Source organism: Anolis sagrei, chromosome 1 (genome assembly GCF_037176765.1).
Source record: "Anolis sagrei isolate rAnoSag1 chromosome 1, rAnoSag1.mat, whole genome shotgun sequence".
In the NCBI taxonomy this organism is placed as follows: Eukaryota; Metazoa; Chordata; class Lepidosauria; order Squamata; family Dactyloidae; genus Anolis; species Anolis sagrei.
The window spans coordinates 283,395,946-283,413,442 of NC_090021.1; the positions used below are offsets into that span (position 1 = coordinate 283,395,946).

Sequence of the window (17,497 nt, forward strand, 5' to 3'; positions counted from 1 at the left end):
CCGACAGGGAGTAGAAAATGAGATCAACCCATATATGAAGAAATTTCAAATTGCTAGTTTAGACTCCTGCTGATGCTCAAGAAGCCATGGCAGTCAGTGGGGAGATGGTGTCTAGTTTGCTATCCATGCATATGTCAGGCTCAAACTGAGGCTTACTAGGAAGAAGAAAGCAAGAGTATAAATTGGAAAATTGCCTGCAACCCAGCTAGCTAAGCTCTTTGCACACGCACAGTTCAGATTACAGTAATTAGAAGGAACTAATTGCCATCGTTCCTTGCAATATCTCCAGATGGGGTTTTCTCTAACTTCAGTGATTTTCAATTTTGAAACCACCGAGGAGATGAAATGCTTATTAAGAGGACATAATAAAAGGATCATTGCTTATAGTATGCAAAAAACAGGAGGGAAATCCACTCCGTAATTCCAAAGATATGAAGATACAAATCCATTTCATTTAGTACCTGCACAATGCTAGACATCCCATGCAGAAAATAGACTATCAGCTCAATATGATCCTCGATACATTTTCACTTTTTATAGCAATATACAGAGTATATAGTAAAATCTCTATCATTCGAAGCTGATATTAAATTCAGTGTGCAATATGGGGAAAAGATCTCTATGCAATTGTTCTTTTACGTAAAAAATGTATTTCGGAAATGTTGCAATTAATGATCTTGCAAAGCTTGCTCCTAATTGCATGTACGTACAGTCTTTCTAATAATACATTCAGTCCCAAGAAGCTTTACTGTGGAGCCCATGGATTCTGTTTTATTGCTACTTCCAAAATAAATGATAACCTCAAGTTTATAGGTGAATATAGCTCAGTGGTTCCCTACCATTGGGCCTCCAGGTGTTTCGGAGTTCAATTCCAGAATTCCCAGCCAGCTTACCAGCTATTAGGAATTGTGGGAGCTGAAGTCCAAAACACCTGGAGGCCCAAAGATGGATATGTTATTGGTAATCTATAATACACTACTCCTATACTATAAATCAGTGGTTCCCAACCTATGGTCCAAGGACCACTAGTAGTCCGCAAGAACTAAAATATAGTCTGTGGCCTCACTGTTACTACACCATTGCAGTGAGAGCGACTGATCTCATAAAACCCTCTTATAGTGTTGAGGCTTTTTACAATATGTTTTTCTGTGGCTGAGCAGATTGCGATTACTGGGTGGCATATCTTCTGTATCAGAAACTAGAACCGATGTGGTCTATCCAATAGGGCTGGGCGGTTTCGTTTCGTTAATTCGTAATTCGTTAATAATTCGTTAATTTTTTAAATTACAAAACGATAACGAACCATTCTGGAGCATTTTTTTTAAAAAACGAATTTTTAAATACGTTTTGTAAATGCTTCGTATTTTGTTATTGTATTCGTTTCGTTATTGTTTTGAGGTCGTTTTGTTATTATTTCCGCATGTCTGGGGCAAGTTTTATGGTTGTTTTTTGTTTAATTAGTGAAAAAAAATATAATATCACACCAACAGTCAACAACAGAGGGAGAGGGAAGCTTCAGAAGTTTTTGGAGGTTTTTTAGCATATTTCGCGGTCGCGTCACCCATTAACGAATCGATTCGTTATTGTTTCGGAAATCAATTCGTTAATGTTTTGTATTTTTTTTCCACATTTACGAAATTTCGTAAATATTGAACTTTTTTAGAGAAAAAATTTGTAATTCTTTTAAATATCGAAACGCAAAAACCCCCAAAAAACGAATCGATTTTAGAAACAAATTTTTCCGTTGTTACCCAGGCCTACTATCCAATGCAATTTTCTGAATCAGCACGCCAGATGACCAAACCAAATCTAAAGCCATTGAAATCCACAAACATGTGGACAATTTCAACAGAAAGGAAGAAACCATTAAAATGAACAAAATCTGGCTACCAGTATTAAAAAATTCTAAAATTAAAACAGCAGAGAGAAAAACAGGCAGGGACATCTAATCACCTTTCAAGAAGAGTTTGCTCCAGACACAGTCAGCCCATTGTATGCTAATCAAGGTGGTCAATTGAAAAGATTCACACCTAGCCCAACTTACAAAAGCCCTTTGTCTCACCCTGGTCATTCCACAGATATATAAACCCCTTTTTTCCCAGCTCCAGCAGACCTCACCTCTGAGGAAGCTTGCCATAGATGCAGGCGAAACGTCAGGAGAAATGCCTCTAGAACATGGCCATATAGCCCGAAAAAACCCACAAGAACCGAATCTAAAGTTGACCATACTTACTTAGGCGATCACTCATTGTCTGAGTTGGATTGTCTTCCAAGATCGGTGCACTGGCGGTGGGTACGTAGGTGACTGTGGAGCCCTATTCTTGATGCACATGTTCTCCCGCAGCGAGGGCATTGGTTTCCAAGTGGAATGTGGTCCCGGTCGGGGTTGGCTTGACGCGCCTTCCTCTTGGCACATTTCTCTCTTTCGCCCTCCACTTGTGCCTCTTCAAATTCTACAGCACTGCTGGTCACAGCTGACCTCCAGCTGGAGCGCTCAAGGGCCAGGGCTTCCCAATTCTCAGTGTCTATGCCAGAGTTTTTAAGGTTGGCTTTGAGCCCATCTTTAAATCTCTTTTCCTGTCCTCCAACATTCCATTTTCTGTTCTTGAGTTCGGAGTAGAGCAATTGCTTTGGGAGACAGTGGTTGGGCATTCGGACAACATGGCCGGTCCAGCAGAGTTGATGGAGTACCATTGCTTCAGTGCTGGTGGTCTTTGCTTCTTCCAGCACGCCGATATTTGTCTTCCCAAGAGATTTGCAGGATTTTTCAGAGGCAACGCTGATGGAATCATTCTAGGAGTTGTGTGTGACGTCTATAGATAGTCCACGTCTTGCAGGCGTATAGCAGGGTTGGGAGGACAATGGCTTTATAAACAAGCACCTTGGTATCCCTACGGATGTCCCGGTCCTCAAAAACTCTCTGCTAAAGTTGACCAAAAACTGATTGGTAACTCTTTTGGTACTAATGGTGGAGAGTGGTCCCGGGTCAAAGTGGTACCTGGTCAAAGTGGTCTCTGGCTAAAAAAATTAAGTTTGGGAACCACTGCTATACATCTACTTGTGTTTATCTGCACTATTTGCAGATGGACAAGTTTATGCTTGAAAAGGGTAGTTGCATCTGCGTTCACGTACACACATTGAATTTCCCATCCTGAAGCGTTTTTGTCACTCTTTCTTGTGTTTTTTTTTTATATCCTGCCTGTAAATACATGGTAATGTGGCTCAAATACTTCCTATTTTATCCTCAAAAGAAAATAAACTAGCCCAAGATCATCCAGGTAGTTTCATGGCTGAATGGATCTCCCATCTTCCATGTCTCAGTCAATGTTATAATTTTGGCTGCCAAGTGAAATCCATAAAATTGTTTAATTAAGGAAAATAAACATGTCACCTCTCAGTTGAAATGGGAGCTGGAGAAGGGAGAGTGACACTTTCCAACCATGCCTTGAAAAAAGGAGAAAAGGAAAGAAAGAAAGAGCCAAGGACTGGGTAGCTTGCTCTCATAGAATAACTTGTATTTTCTTCAAATAAACAGATTTGTAATACTGAGCATAAAAGGTATAATGAGGAATTTTGCAACTTCTTTAGGAACCTCTCTGCAAGATGCACACAAAAGAAAACAAGCAGGGGGGTAGAGGACAGATTCATATCCATCGTTCGAATAGTGTTGCCATAGAGACCAAACAACAGCCTTCCCTAACATTCAGACATCAGCAGACAATCACACAAAGGAGAGCATAAGCAAAGAAGAAAAAATCACATGCATACACATGCAAACCAGGACAAATATTTTGACATGAGCACTGAGCAAAACACAAGGTTTCAGATTCAGGTGTGCAGAACTTTAGAAAAAAATACCTGGATCCTGTTTCCTCTGCAAGGGCTGCACAAATATAACAGGAAAAGCAACAAAAAAGGGTCAGCCCTAAACAGCTAATTGCTTGGAAGGCTTCTGAGTTGATAGAACAACCCAGTAGAAGAAATCTGGACGGAAAGAATCTTTGGCTTAACATCCCATCTTGATCTCCTCTCCCCATCCATTTTGAACTGGTTCAAATTTCCTCAATTTCCTCTATGGTTTAAATAGGAAGAGAAATAATTACGACACATTTTACTGTGCTGTGGGATTTCCGCAAAGGCTTTTCTGCCATTGTCTCAATATTCTCTGTTTCTGGAGCTTGGGAGATCTCTCCCTCTTTTTAATTACAGCTCCCGTTATCATAACCAGCTGCTGTCAGAGTAGCATATGTATGTGTTTATGTGCCTTCAAGTTGCCTGTTGACTTATGGCAGCCCCATGGATTTCACAGTGTTTTCTTAGACAAAGAATACACAGTAGTGTTTTTGTCAGTTCCTTCCTCTGAAAAATAGTCTACAGCACCTGATGATATTTAGGGTAATCTTCCATCCAGATATAAACCAGGGCTGATGACGCTTAGCTTTAAATTTTAGATTCTGGTGCCTTTAGGGCAGTGTTATGGGGCCCCCGGTGGTGCAGTGGGTTAAACCCCAGTGCTGGCAGGACTGAAGACCGACAGGTCACAGGTTCAAATCCGGGGAGAGGCGGATGAGCTCCCTCTATCAGCTCCAGCTCCTCATGCGGGGACATGAGAGAAGCCTCCCACAAGGATGACAAAACATCAAAGTCCAGGTGTTTTGGACTTCATGTCAAGTCATCAGCTTTACTTATATCCTTTCCCATTTCCCCTTGGAGACTCAGGGCAGCTTACAATATAAATGGTAGCCATTTGATACCATGCAAGACACAGTGAAAATTTATTTATTTATCGTGTTAGAAGCGAATTGAGAATACCGTTATAATGCATCAAACAAACAAACAACCACACAAATAAAGTTAAAAACTAGGCATTATACTAAAGTCCTTTGACCAGGAGCTGGCCTCCTGGAGTGCCTCTGGTGTCACTGCGATAAGGTCCTCCATTGTGCATGTGACGTGACTCGGACATCATTGCAGTAGATGGTCTGTAGTTCGCTCTTCTCCACATTGGCACGTCATGGACTCCACTTGTAGCCCCATTTCTTAAGATTGACTCTACATCTCATGGTGTTAGAGCGTAGTCCATGCAGCACCTTCCAGGTCGCCCACTCTTGTGTGCCCAGGAAGGAGCTTTTCATTTGGTCTCAGCCACTGATTGTGGTGCTGGGTGTATTAAGGTGTTCCTGTGAGTATCTCTGTAGATCTTAGGAAGCTGTTTCTTGATTTAAGACATTGGCATGCTGTCTGGCATGCTGTCTGGTACCTGACCAGCGATGTCAGCTGGCAGGCATGTAGCCGGTTGGGGGGGGGGGGGCTTGAGGGGCTTCAGCCCCCTCCCCCCCCCCCCAAAAAATTTTCAGGGTGGTCTGCAAGAAGGCCTTACTGGTACATTATTTAAACTGTTATGTTTATTCATATCATGATCTGATCACTATGCTCATTATATCTCATATGCATGGGGGGTATTGGGATAACGATACAAAAGATTTGCTAAGGTAGATCCTCAGCCCCCCTCCCCCCCCAAATCAAAATCCTGGCTATGGGCCTGTCAGGTGGTGCAATACTGGCTAAATAGTGTAATTTCTCCAGAGTGTAGGGTGTAGACATCCTGTGATAATGCAGCATATCTCATTAAGAGCCACATCCAGTTTTAGTGTGGTGAGATGTTTTCCACACTGGGCATGCGTATTCAGCAGCAGAGCAGTAAAGCACAAGGGCAGATGTCTTCCCTGGGTCTGGTTGTGATCCCCAGGTTGTACCAGGCAGCTTTTGTATGGTATTATTTCTAGCACTCACTTTTTGCTTGATATTTTCACAGTGCTTCTTGTAAGTCAGAGCACGGTCCAGAGTAACTCTCAGGTATTTTGGTGTGCTGCAATGACCCAGTGGGATTCTTCCCCAGGTAATCCTCAGAGTTCGAGATGCTTGTCTGTTCTTAAGGTGAAAAGCAAACGTCTGTGTTTCAGATGGATTAGCAATCAGCTGGTTTTCCCTGTAATAAGCAGTAAGAGTACCAAAAGCTTCGGAGAGCTTCTGTTCAAGCATTTCAAAGCTTGAGCTGTGATGGCACGATCGTCAGCACAGTGGAAATACAAATACATAAAGAATTAAATGCAGGTAATTAAAACAACAGTTTAGCGTAATTAAACATGAAAACAAATCAATAAAACACACATGACATTATTTTAGCTCTCAGAAATCCCAGACAGCTTAACTGCTGTTAAGAATTGTGGGAGCTGGCGTCCAAAACATCTGGAGGAGCCCAGTTTAAGAAACTCTGCTTTAGGGCATTTAAGTTGCACACAATATTTCACAGACAAGAACTGGGACATATGTGACCAAATTACATCAGGTTATATGCAAGACAGCAAAAGCGATTCACTTGGAAGAGCACACGAGCCAAGGAGGCTATAGCAGGCCTTTATCTGAGTTCATTGGGAAGCTCAAAGGTCAATCTCCTCCTACCTTTTCCCTACTGAGGCCCTTTCTAAACTGACTATATCCTAGAATCTGATACCAGGTTATCTGCTTTGAACTGGAATATAGGAGTCTCCACTGCCATATAATCTGGTATAAGCAGATAATCTGGGATCAGATAATGTGATATAGGAACAGTGAAGAAGGGGCCTGAGTTAATTGAGTTTGTAGCAACTAAAGAAAGCTGTGAGATACTGAAGCTGAACATGCTGGAATGACAGAGTTTCTACCAAACTGAAACAGATCAAGGATATAGAATAACCATGGGGCCAGTTGCTAAGGGCATATTGGGAATTGGCCCCTCAAAAAAGGACCTTTCCTAAGTTATGTCCTTGGTATGAAAATTACAAACAAGACTTTGCTGTGGTTTTGACCTTCAAGAGGAGCATCAAAGCAAAAAATGCTGATGTCTGGTTGGTGGAAATTGGTCTCCTTAACTGAAATGGTAGATCCAACAGTTATTTTGTTGACATTCTTAGTCTTCTATAGGGTGATTTCAATGAAGTGTTTGTTTTGTTCGTATTTGTTCAATGGTATTCTGGAACTCTGTCACAGACATTTGCACCAGAACAGTAACATAATCAGCCAGCAGCTATAAATGCTGCAATTGTAAGCAGCATACCCAATTCTTTCAGAGACAATTTGTTTTATAGCTTTTCAATGAGTGCACCTATTTACAAAACCCACACAACACTTTGAACTTGAAAAACTCTGATCTTCTGTGCAGTTCCTCTAAGTGAATTGGCAGCTGTTCTTTTTAAATTAGACTTTAAAGCAGTCCACTTGTTAGAGATCTGAGGCAATGGCTGTGATCCAGGCTACTGAACACAGGGGTGCACAGAATGAAAGGCATAGAAATGAAGCAACACTGACCTAGCATTGGGATGAACATACAGGTTGGCCATCTCTCACCCGGAAATTTGAAATGCTCCAAATCGTCAACATGGGTGGGTGATACAGTGATATGTTTGCTTTCTGATGGTTTAATTTTGTTCATACAAAATTATTAAAAATACTGTGCATAAGATTACCTCCAGGCTTTGTGTATAAGGGGTATAGGAATCCTATATGTATTTCATATTTATTTGGGTCCCATCTCAAAGAGATATCTAATGCAAACCCAAGCATTCTAGATAAGGGATCTCAGCCCTTTTACGTAGCAGAGGACAGTCTGTACCTTGAAGAGTGAACTTCCCCAAACACTCTCCAGTGTGGATCCCCAGTGACCTAAATGGGCTGGGAACCCATTCTTCCCTAGGAACACCATGTACCCCAGTAGACAATCAATGCAGGAATCAATTCTCTTTGCTGCTGGCAGGCCTTTGTTAAAGCATAATTTCTAACCAAAGTAGTTAAAATAAATATGCATAATGGGTTGCACATATTCCCATTCAATACTCATGAAAAATAAATAAAGGTTACATGTAGCTTTGAAGTAACAAATTACCCACTAAATCAAATTAGGTAAGACTTAGGGTTACCCTATTGAGATCTCCAAGACACCTAATTAAACAACCTTGCTCAGAGCTTGAAAAATTGGGCCGTTGCTTCCTCGACTAAGGATGCATCTACCCTGTAGAATTAATGAATGTTGACGCTTTAACTGTAATTGGATCAATGCTATGGAATCATGGGAGCTGCAGTTTGATGAGGCACGAACACTATTTGGCAGAGGCTAAAAGCCTTGTAAAAGTACAATTCCCATGATTCCATAGCATGTGGTCTTTCACTTTTTCTACTGCTCTTTACTTTGAGCCCTACCATCTTTTTCAATGAAACCTGACATGTCTAAAAGACCACTAATGTTTATTAATCTAGAAGTGCCGAACATTTTGAGCAGCTAGCCATGACAAAATTGTTACCTTTTGCAATCATGCTGCATGAATGATGAAGTAGCTGTTACTCTACTCAAACAGCTCTTGAATCTAGAGTTGACTCCAGAGGTGCATTTTGAAGCATTTTACATGTACTAGATGAAACAGAGCAGTGATTTTTTTTATTAATTCCTCCTTCACTCTGCAGCCCCATGTCTACAAAAGCTGCTTAGAAGTTCAGAGGACTCTTGAGAACGGTAACAACTGGCACAACAACTGCAAGAACAACCAGTGCCTTTTCCTGTTTCTGCAGTTTTCTCAAGCAAGTAGAGATAACCCTCCTGTTTATGAGGATGTCTATGCAAAACATAACTTGTATTTATGGTTTACATTATCTATTCAGCCAAAACCTTAAGGGCCATCCAGTACAAACCCCTGCCATGCAAGAATAAGTAATCAGAGCACTCCCAAAAGATGGACATCCATCTTCTGTTTAAAAACCTTCAGAGAAGGAAAATCCCTCAAACTCCAAGACAGGATATTACACTGTTAAGCAACTCTTACTGTCAGGATTATTTCCCTAATGCATTCTACTTATATGCATGCTATGCGGGACAACGGTAATTACTATTTCTGCTTTAGATGACTGTAACTGCCATGGACACAATATTTCTATCCCATCTTTCCTAATTACTTATAAAGCAATGGCTGTAAATATACTAAAAAGCACTGATGGGTGGACTACACTGTAGTCACTGTTGTGAAGAAAAAAATGCTCCAGGATATTAAAATGATGTGATGTGGCCACTCAAGATCTTTCATAAATCTATCAATACTGAGGCCATCAAGTTATTTTTGCGATAAACTGGGCATGTTTTGTTTATAAAATGTATAAATCCACCACTCAACACAATTAACTAAAGAGCATTTATTTTATTCTGTACTATGACATATTGCCTCCAAATAACAACAATGAAGATTCCCCCTAGAAAAGAGGTACACACAGTGATTGTGGTAAAACATAAATGGACAATCTTGGGGGAGTTAAAAAAAATAATTTGCCTAAACAAAGAGAACAATTAAACTAAATACTCACAGAATGTATGTTTTTATTTAAAATTCAAACTGAGCAATCTTGAAATTCTAATCGCCTCAGATACAGACTAACAACAATGACCAGGAGGCCTACAATACAAAACTTTCACCACAGAATGCTGTACACACCTGTTGTTTCAAACCCCTCCCTCAAAACCCCCATAGCCATCCTGGCTCATTATTTGCTTGCTTGCTGAGCTTGTCTGCGGAGAAGGACATAGATCTTCTCCTTTATCCAGTCTTTATTGTAGGGTTGGTATGTCTGAGTATCAGCACGATAACTGGTGGGGGAAAGAACAGGCCAATTAATATTGTATAGACTTTCATCATACTGCATTATGCATTTCACTGTGCATCTTCAAAGCAACTTCTCAGAGCCAATATGCCTCAACAGCTTGGAATAGAGAATACAAGTTTACAAACAGTATGGCCCTTGTGTGCTAGGAGTCAAAATGCAAGGAAAAAGATAAGTGTTTCAATCCAACTCAAGTCTTTTCTCTGTGCATGTTATTCAAGGGCTCACTTTTGTGCTCCATAGATGATAATGAAGACTAACTTCACATTCAGTTTGTTGAATCAAGTTCTTTAAGAATACAGATGATCTTCCATATCCACACATTCTCCATCCACAGGGTTGATTTTTTAAAAACAAATGTTCAAAAAGAAAACCTTGATTTTGCTTTTTTATATAAAGGGCACCCTTTTACTAGATTCTAGTATCCACTGAGGGGGGGGGGGGAGTCCTGGAACCAAACTCCAATGTATACCAAGGGCCCACTGCATAATATATAGAACTAAAACGATATCAGCTGGCCAAACATATTAATACCACTGTGGTCTTTCTTCCAGAAACCAGAAGGAAAATATTATAATCTCCATAAAAATACTCACTATAATTCTAGAAGCAGATAGCAATGCCCAGGGATCAAACAGCAAGACTCATGTTGCCCGGGAGCAGATGGGCTAAATCCCAGGAGCTAAATTATATTCACTTGGATCCTAATGTCGTTAATCTTATGTTTCTGAAACAGTGAATGCAGTAAGCAAACCTTGGCACAGAAATGATAAAATTAATCTCAAATGTATAGTACATTTATATACCTGAAGCTGCAATGAACAGTATAAAAGCAGGAAGCCAATATGGTGATCTTTATATTTCTAACAGTTTTGATTCAGTCATGAACTGCTAATATGTCATGAATCGAATAACCTTGATTGCAAGCCATATAAGGGCTGTACCAGAACAATGATTTTAATCATCATAGACATTAGACACAAACAAAATGTTATGTTCCAAGTATGCCCTCTTGTGGCCTCCTAAAGTCTAATTCAATATGAATATCTAGAGTTTATGTAAACCTTTCATTCTAACATATTGATGTACACAGGGTACTTAACAAATGTGTGCTCAACGCTTTATTTTCTTGATTGATTATACTGAGTGAGGAGGGGTGTAGGATAGCTAACTGGTTGTTAAATGTAATTTGCACTATTAAAAGAAGGCAGGTAGTTCCCAGTCTAGTTTTAAAAGATTGTCCCACTCCCAGAGAATTGTAACTACTGGCCTGCTGTAAATCACATGGGGGAGTTAATGTGTTATTTGCTTAAGTAGATCCAGCCTCAGCAGATGTTTCAAATTGCAATTCCCTTAAACCATAGCCTATAGAGTCAACCCTTAACAATATAATCCAAAACAATTAGATAAGATAGTGAAAATATTGAACTAGAACCTAGCACTAACAAGCTAGATCATGGTTAGTTTAATCCATATACACAGAAGTAATGCCACTGAGTAGATGGCAGGTGTAGCCATGCCAACTCTGAATTGGTTGCAGTCTTCCTTAATGAAGATGACTGAAGTTTATAGAGCCAACACTTATGAAGGGTTCTTAAACTGTATCCATGAGGAGGTACTTTGTCTATCCAAGTACTTTGTCTCCATTAGGAGAAATCAGGATCACAGTGCCAGGGAAAAGCCATATGCTGTATGGCCATAGAATGCTCTTCCTTCTGCACATGAGGGGTGAACTAGCATTGTTATCATTCTGACAAGTTAGACCTTCTTGTATTTTTGCTACACTTAAGTTTATTGCTCTCCTCTCTTTGAGCAATCTAAAATAAATGTTAGTAATCTACATATTGTTATACTTATTTATTTTCTAGGGTTTAAAAAAATGGGGGGAGGGAGGTATTACAAGATGTGGTGTCTGCAAAATAATCTGAAGGGGTCATATGCACACTATGGAACTACCCCTCCTCCAGCAATGTTGTTTTGCACACAGTAATTATCTTCCCCCTCTCAATTGCCATCCATGTAATCATTATAAGTGACTAATGTTTTCAAAGGGTTGAGCAGTAATCTACTTAGCAATATGGATATGGTGTCATTTTACTATTAAACTCTTTTCTCAAAGCCATTAGATAAATGCAATATGTATTTGTAGAGAAACAGTTACTTCTCACGAGACTCTGGCTTTCAAATATTCCCGAATTCCTGAGGGATCAAATTCATAGAGTACTGAAATTGCTGTATTCAGACATTAATTATAAAGTGTTTCTTAATTATCTCCAAACCCATGAAAACCACCCATATGGTTTTCGGCAGTATAGTGTATTCCTAATACATTAAGACACAGGCTTTAGGCTCCATGTCTTAATGTTAATTAAAGAGTTAAATATAAATGGCATAACGTTTCTCCAATGCTGCAGCATTTTATATGTGAAGAAGGCCACATGCACAATAAATATCAACCGAGCTTTGGATTGGCAGCTCCATTTTGGGATTCACAATGCACTAAACATACAATCCAAGCACTATTTTAACAACAGTTACTGAAGAAAGTGTATTAAAACCCCACTGACTGTATGAGAGCCAATGTGATAATTAGATCAGCCCCTTCTCTCCTGACCTTCAGGAAAAAACTTTAGACGTGGCTGTAGGACCAAGCTTTTGGTGCAGTGCAATAAGTGATCAAAATTCATTGTGATTGATAAATTAATTATGTTTTGGATGGGGTGATTTTAATTGTTTTAATAATTCATGTTTTACTTGTAATTGTTTATTTGATACTGGTATGTATGGCATCGAATTGCTGCCTGTTGTAAGGCCGCCTTGAGTCCCCTCCAGGGTGAGAAAGATGGGATATAAATATGGTAAATAAAATAAATAAATAATAGAGCTTTTAATATTGAACTAGGGGCTGTGAATCTCTCTCCCCAGTGATACTAGATTATCCCTCTCCCTCCTGGTTTTCAGGAAAAAAGTTAAGACCTGGCTATGGAACCAGGCATTTGGAGAATAATGCAATACAGAAACGGTTCTGCTATTGGAGTGCATTCCCCCCTATAGGAAAGTTTTGCTTTATGACCTCCACTAAAACACGCTCTCCTCCGCAAATAATCTGTCCTTGTTTATCTTGCCTGAGTTTTTAATCTGTTTCTACCCAGTTTTCTTTTATCCATTACATGTAGCTCGCCCATGTTATTGTGATTGTGTTTATTGTAATGTTATATTGCTATGTTATCTTTTGTTTTATGTAATTGCGTTATTATTGTTTATTATTTGCATTTTCGGTTTTGTTTTATTTCATGTAATTGTTGTTTTGGGCTTGACCTCATGTAAGCCGCACTGAGTCCCCATCGGGGAGATGGAGTGGGGTACAAATAAAGTTTATTATTATTACATAAATGTAGCAGCATGAATGACGACTAAGGACTAGGGCTATGTTTTAACCGTTTTAATTGTATTAATATGTTTTATCTGTTTTGTTTCTTAAGGTGATGAATTTATATATTTGTATTAGCAATGTGACATTGAAATTGCCAAAACTGTAAGCCGCTCTGAGTCCCCATCAGGGTGAGACAGAGAGGGGTAGAAATATAGTAAATAAATAAATAAACTAGGACTCTGGGACACCAGAATTTGAATATCTACTCAGCTACAGAAACCCACTGGACAAGATTTCTATACTTATACATGACTATACAAGGTACTTCCAGTCTCAGAGAAAAGCAATGAGGTATTTCCTTTTAATAAATCTTGCCAGGAAAACCCATGAGAAGTTTGCTTTAGAAGTGCCATAACCCAGAAATGACTTGAAGGCACACAGCAACAAAACTCTATACAAATGCAACCATATATGTCTAAGCAAGAGAAGATATATATTTATAGAAGTTAAAAGTATAAAATACTCACACAAGGCAGCTGAGGTCAGCCAAATCATCAATAAAATCAAATAATTGGCTAATATCATATGTGATTGAAGGGCTGTTTGGATTCATTCTCTTCAAATGTTCTTCATACATTTTGCAAACTCCTAAGAAAAAAGAATATCCAGTATCTACAAGAGGCATTCATGAAACCCCACACTGCTACTGAAAATCTAGATGTCAAATATAAGAAAAGAGAATCAGTGCACATCCAAGCAAATGACATCTGATCAATTGAATGTTAGCAAATTAAGCTTTCATGTAGATAAATTTACAAATAAATTATTCTGCAGAAGTAAAAAAATTCAAACACTGAAGTACAAATTGAATCTGAAGATTTTAACTTTGGCTTTCAAAGTGTTTTTCCTCTCTGTGGCACTAGACTTGACCAAATACTTTAACAGTGTTAGCACCTCCATGTATCAATTTATTATTCTTATTAAAATTATAAACTTTCTCATATCTTCTGATTGGGTAAAAATTGACACATGATATCTGGCTCTAATAGAAAAATCCTTATTTTCAAGCAAAGTAGCATACTGCATCCTAGATACACTAGATTCAAAAAGATCTGATTCAGTCAGAGGAGTCATTGCGACATCTCCAAAATAAAACACACAACCACGCAAGAGCCAATAATTGCTTCTTCAGTTATTGGCTTAACTGGCCAGGTTTAAAAGGAATCCCCAACTTTTAACATTGATTTAGCATCAAGTAATCTACAGCAGGAATATTACCTTCCATGCACTCATTCACAGATTCATAATCAGCGTAAGTTCTGCCTTCTGGTCGTTTGGTAGGCTGAACAAGCAAAATTGTGTGAGACTGTACAAAAGCAAACACAACATTTATTTAGACTTCTGAATGTACCAGAATAAAGCATGTTATTTACATCAAATGCTGAAGTGTACTAATCATACAAAAATAATGCAAACACTGAAGAACAATGGCTATTTCCCCCGCCCTGTCCTATTTTAATTTTCTACGTAAAATAGGTTTGTTTTTAAGGATGTATTGCACAATGGGAAAATTTCATGATAGAGAATAGAATTTAACTGAATGTATGTTATGGCCACATGCAGAAAATAAGATGCAATTTCACACTAATTTCAGTACCACCAACAACAAAGCTTTATATATATATATGCATGATTCTAATGTGAACCCCCCTTTTAGAGGTATTTAAAAGAGAGAAAAGTGCATCTTAGAATGAAAGAAATGTGATATATATTTAAAAATGAAGATTTGGAAAAATACTCTTGACAACTAGAATGTTAAGCAGACAAGCTATTTATTGAAGTGCCAACTGCTAGCAGCTTGCCAAATGAAATTATTTTTAAATATTAGGATGATTGCAAGCTTTCTACGTGGGAACATGGGACTGCTTTGGTCATTCATTGAAAGTTTCTGATCAGTACAGCATGCCAGTTAGTAAGTAGTAGACTATGTGGAACAGCTATGTTCACAAAGTAAAAGGTCAAAAAATGAGGCTTACTCTCAGTTAATTGCACATATAACAGTAGCCCAACTACACATCTATTATGGGTACACAGGTGAAATCCTGATATATATAATATATTTGGTTCAATACATTGCTTTTAAATTATGGATATACCTATTACTAATTTTAACAAGTTCTGTCTCTAAGGAAAATAATCAAGCATATATTTTACTAGAAGAAATACACTGAATAAAAAAATAATAATTTGTGAGTGGGTTCTTTTTCAGAGTCCAGCAAAAAGACCTCTTAAAGAAATCTTTCTCATTTGGAGTGTGTGAAATGCTTTTTAAGATAAATTTTTACAAAATATACAATTTACTAGCATGGTTTTACATAAGAGAACCTACAGCTTTAGACTACAATAGCATGGCCCATTATGTTTGGTCTCAGGATGCCTGTAGACAACAAAATCCATGGATGCTCCCAAGTTTCATTCATACACAATTCGAATTTATTTATTTAGAACATTTATATTCCGTCCTATTCTCGACCTCCGAGGAGGGACTCAGAGCGGCTACCAGCAGGCAACAATTCGATGTTAATACAATATAAAAACAGCAATAAAATACACAATTGCATTAAATGATTTTAAATATACATTAAAAACAGTTTACCGGGTTTAAAACATCCTCCACATCAGTCCAAATTACGGTCCATAAAATCTCAACTTCACCATCTATTCTATTTGCAGACGACACCAATTTGGGAAGGATAGCCAATACTCCAGAAGACAGGAGCAGAATTCAAAATGATCTTAACAGATTAGAGAGATGGGCCAAACTAACAAAATGAAGTTCAACAGTGACAAATGCAAGATACTCCACTTAGGCAGAAAAAAGGAAATGTAAAGATACAGAATGGGGGACGCATGGCTTGGGAGCAGTACGTGTGAAAAAGGTCTTGGGGTCCTCGTGGACAAGAAGTTAAACATGAGTCAACAATGTGATGCACCGGCAAAGAAAGCCAATGGGATTTTGGCCTGCATCAATAGGAGTATAGTGTCTAGATCTAGGGAAGTAATGCTGCCCCTCTATTCTGCCTTTGTTAGATCACATCTGGAATATTGTGTCCAATTACACCGCCGTGAGTCGCTCCAGGGCTGAGAACGGCGGTCTACAAGTGCAGTAAATAAATAAATAAATAATTCTGGGCACCACAATTGACATGTTGGAATGTGTCCAGAGGAGGGTGACTAAAGTGATCAAGGGTCTGGAGAACAAGCCCTATGAGGGGTGGCTTAAAGAGCTGGGCATGTTTAGCCTGAAGAAGAGAAGGCTGAGAGGAGACATGATAGCCATACATAAATACGTGAGAGGAAATCATAAGGAGGCTTGTTTTCAGCTGCCCTGGAGACTAGGATGCGGAGCAATGGCTTCAAACTACAAGAAAGGAGATTCCATCTGAACATTAGGAAGAACTTCCTGACTGTGAGAGCCGTTCAGCAGTGGAACTCTCTGCCCCGGAGTGTGATGGAAGCTCCTCCTTTGGAAGCTTTTAAACAGAGGCTAGATGGCCATCTGTCAGGGGTGCTTTGAACGCAATTTTCCTGCTTCTTGGCAGGGGGTTGGACTGGATGGCCCATGAGGTCTCTTCCAACTGTTTGATTCTATTCTACGAATTGTGTCCCTTAAGCGGCTGAGGGGGAAAAGGAAGGGGCCTGAGGCTGTTAGGAATGATGGGAGTTGGAGTCCAAAACACGTGGAGGGCCAGAGTTTGCCCTTGCCTGCTCTACACGGTCCTTAGCGTCCTCTACCAAACGGTGCTGGCACCTCACGAAACTGCTACCTCTCAGGATTCCATAGCATGGCGCCATGGAAGTCAAAGTGGCGTGAAACTGAATTAATTCTCCAGTGTGGATGCACTCTGTCTCGCTAAGGTCGACTTAGGGAAGTCTTGGGAGGGCGAGGAGGGAGGGCTTCGCTGTTTCTCAGAGGCCACGCATAATAGGCTTTGTAGAGACCGACCCTCGCCCCTCGCCATTGCCTCCTCGCCTTTAGGCCCGAAGCCTTCTCAAGTGAACTGCGAGGCACCAAGCGAAAAGCCTCCGCCTCCTTCAGTCAATTCCGAGTCTCTTCGCCGCTCAAAACCCCCTCTCTGAACTCACCATGGCGATTCTTTTCTGTTCGGCTCGGGCGCGAAGCAAACTCCTAACGACTTCTCAACCACAATGCTCCGCGGCCGCCGGAAACTGACTGTAGACTCCAAATCCCGCACGAGAACCATAGAGGTGCCACCGTTTTCTGAGGAGAGCCGCAGGAGGTAGAGCGTCAACAGCGCCAGCCTCGCGAGATCTCACTTCTGCGTTGACTTTTCCTCGCGCGGGAGACGAAAGCGGCCATCTTTGGTCAGGGCGCCGGAGTAGTGTAGTCGAGGCCCGCCTTAGGAATGGCTAGCGGTGGGCGGG

The 17,497-nt window shown here is 39.8% G+C and overlaps 1 protein-coding gene across 1 annotated transcript; it reads right to left on the reverse strand.

The window, feature by feature from the left end:
- Positions 1-9,201: 9,201 nt before the first annotated feature.
- Positions 9,202-17,304, reverse strand: ERH (ERH mRNA splicing and mitosis factor). Its single transcript, XM_060762035.2, has 4 exons — positions 17,198-17,304; positions 14,330-14,417; positions 13,579-13,699; positions 9,202-9,664 (listed from the first exon to the last, which is right to left on the reverse strand). The coding sequence occupies exons 1-4, from the start codon at positions 17,198-17,200 to the stop codon at positions 9,562-9,564; spliced, it is 315 nt and encodes a 104-aa protein (XP_060618018.1). The 5' UTR covers positions 17,201-17,304; the 3' UTR covers positions 9,202-9,561.
- Positions 17,305-17,497: the final 193 nt, after the last annotated feature.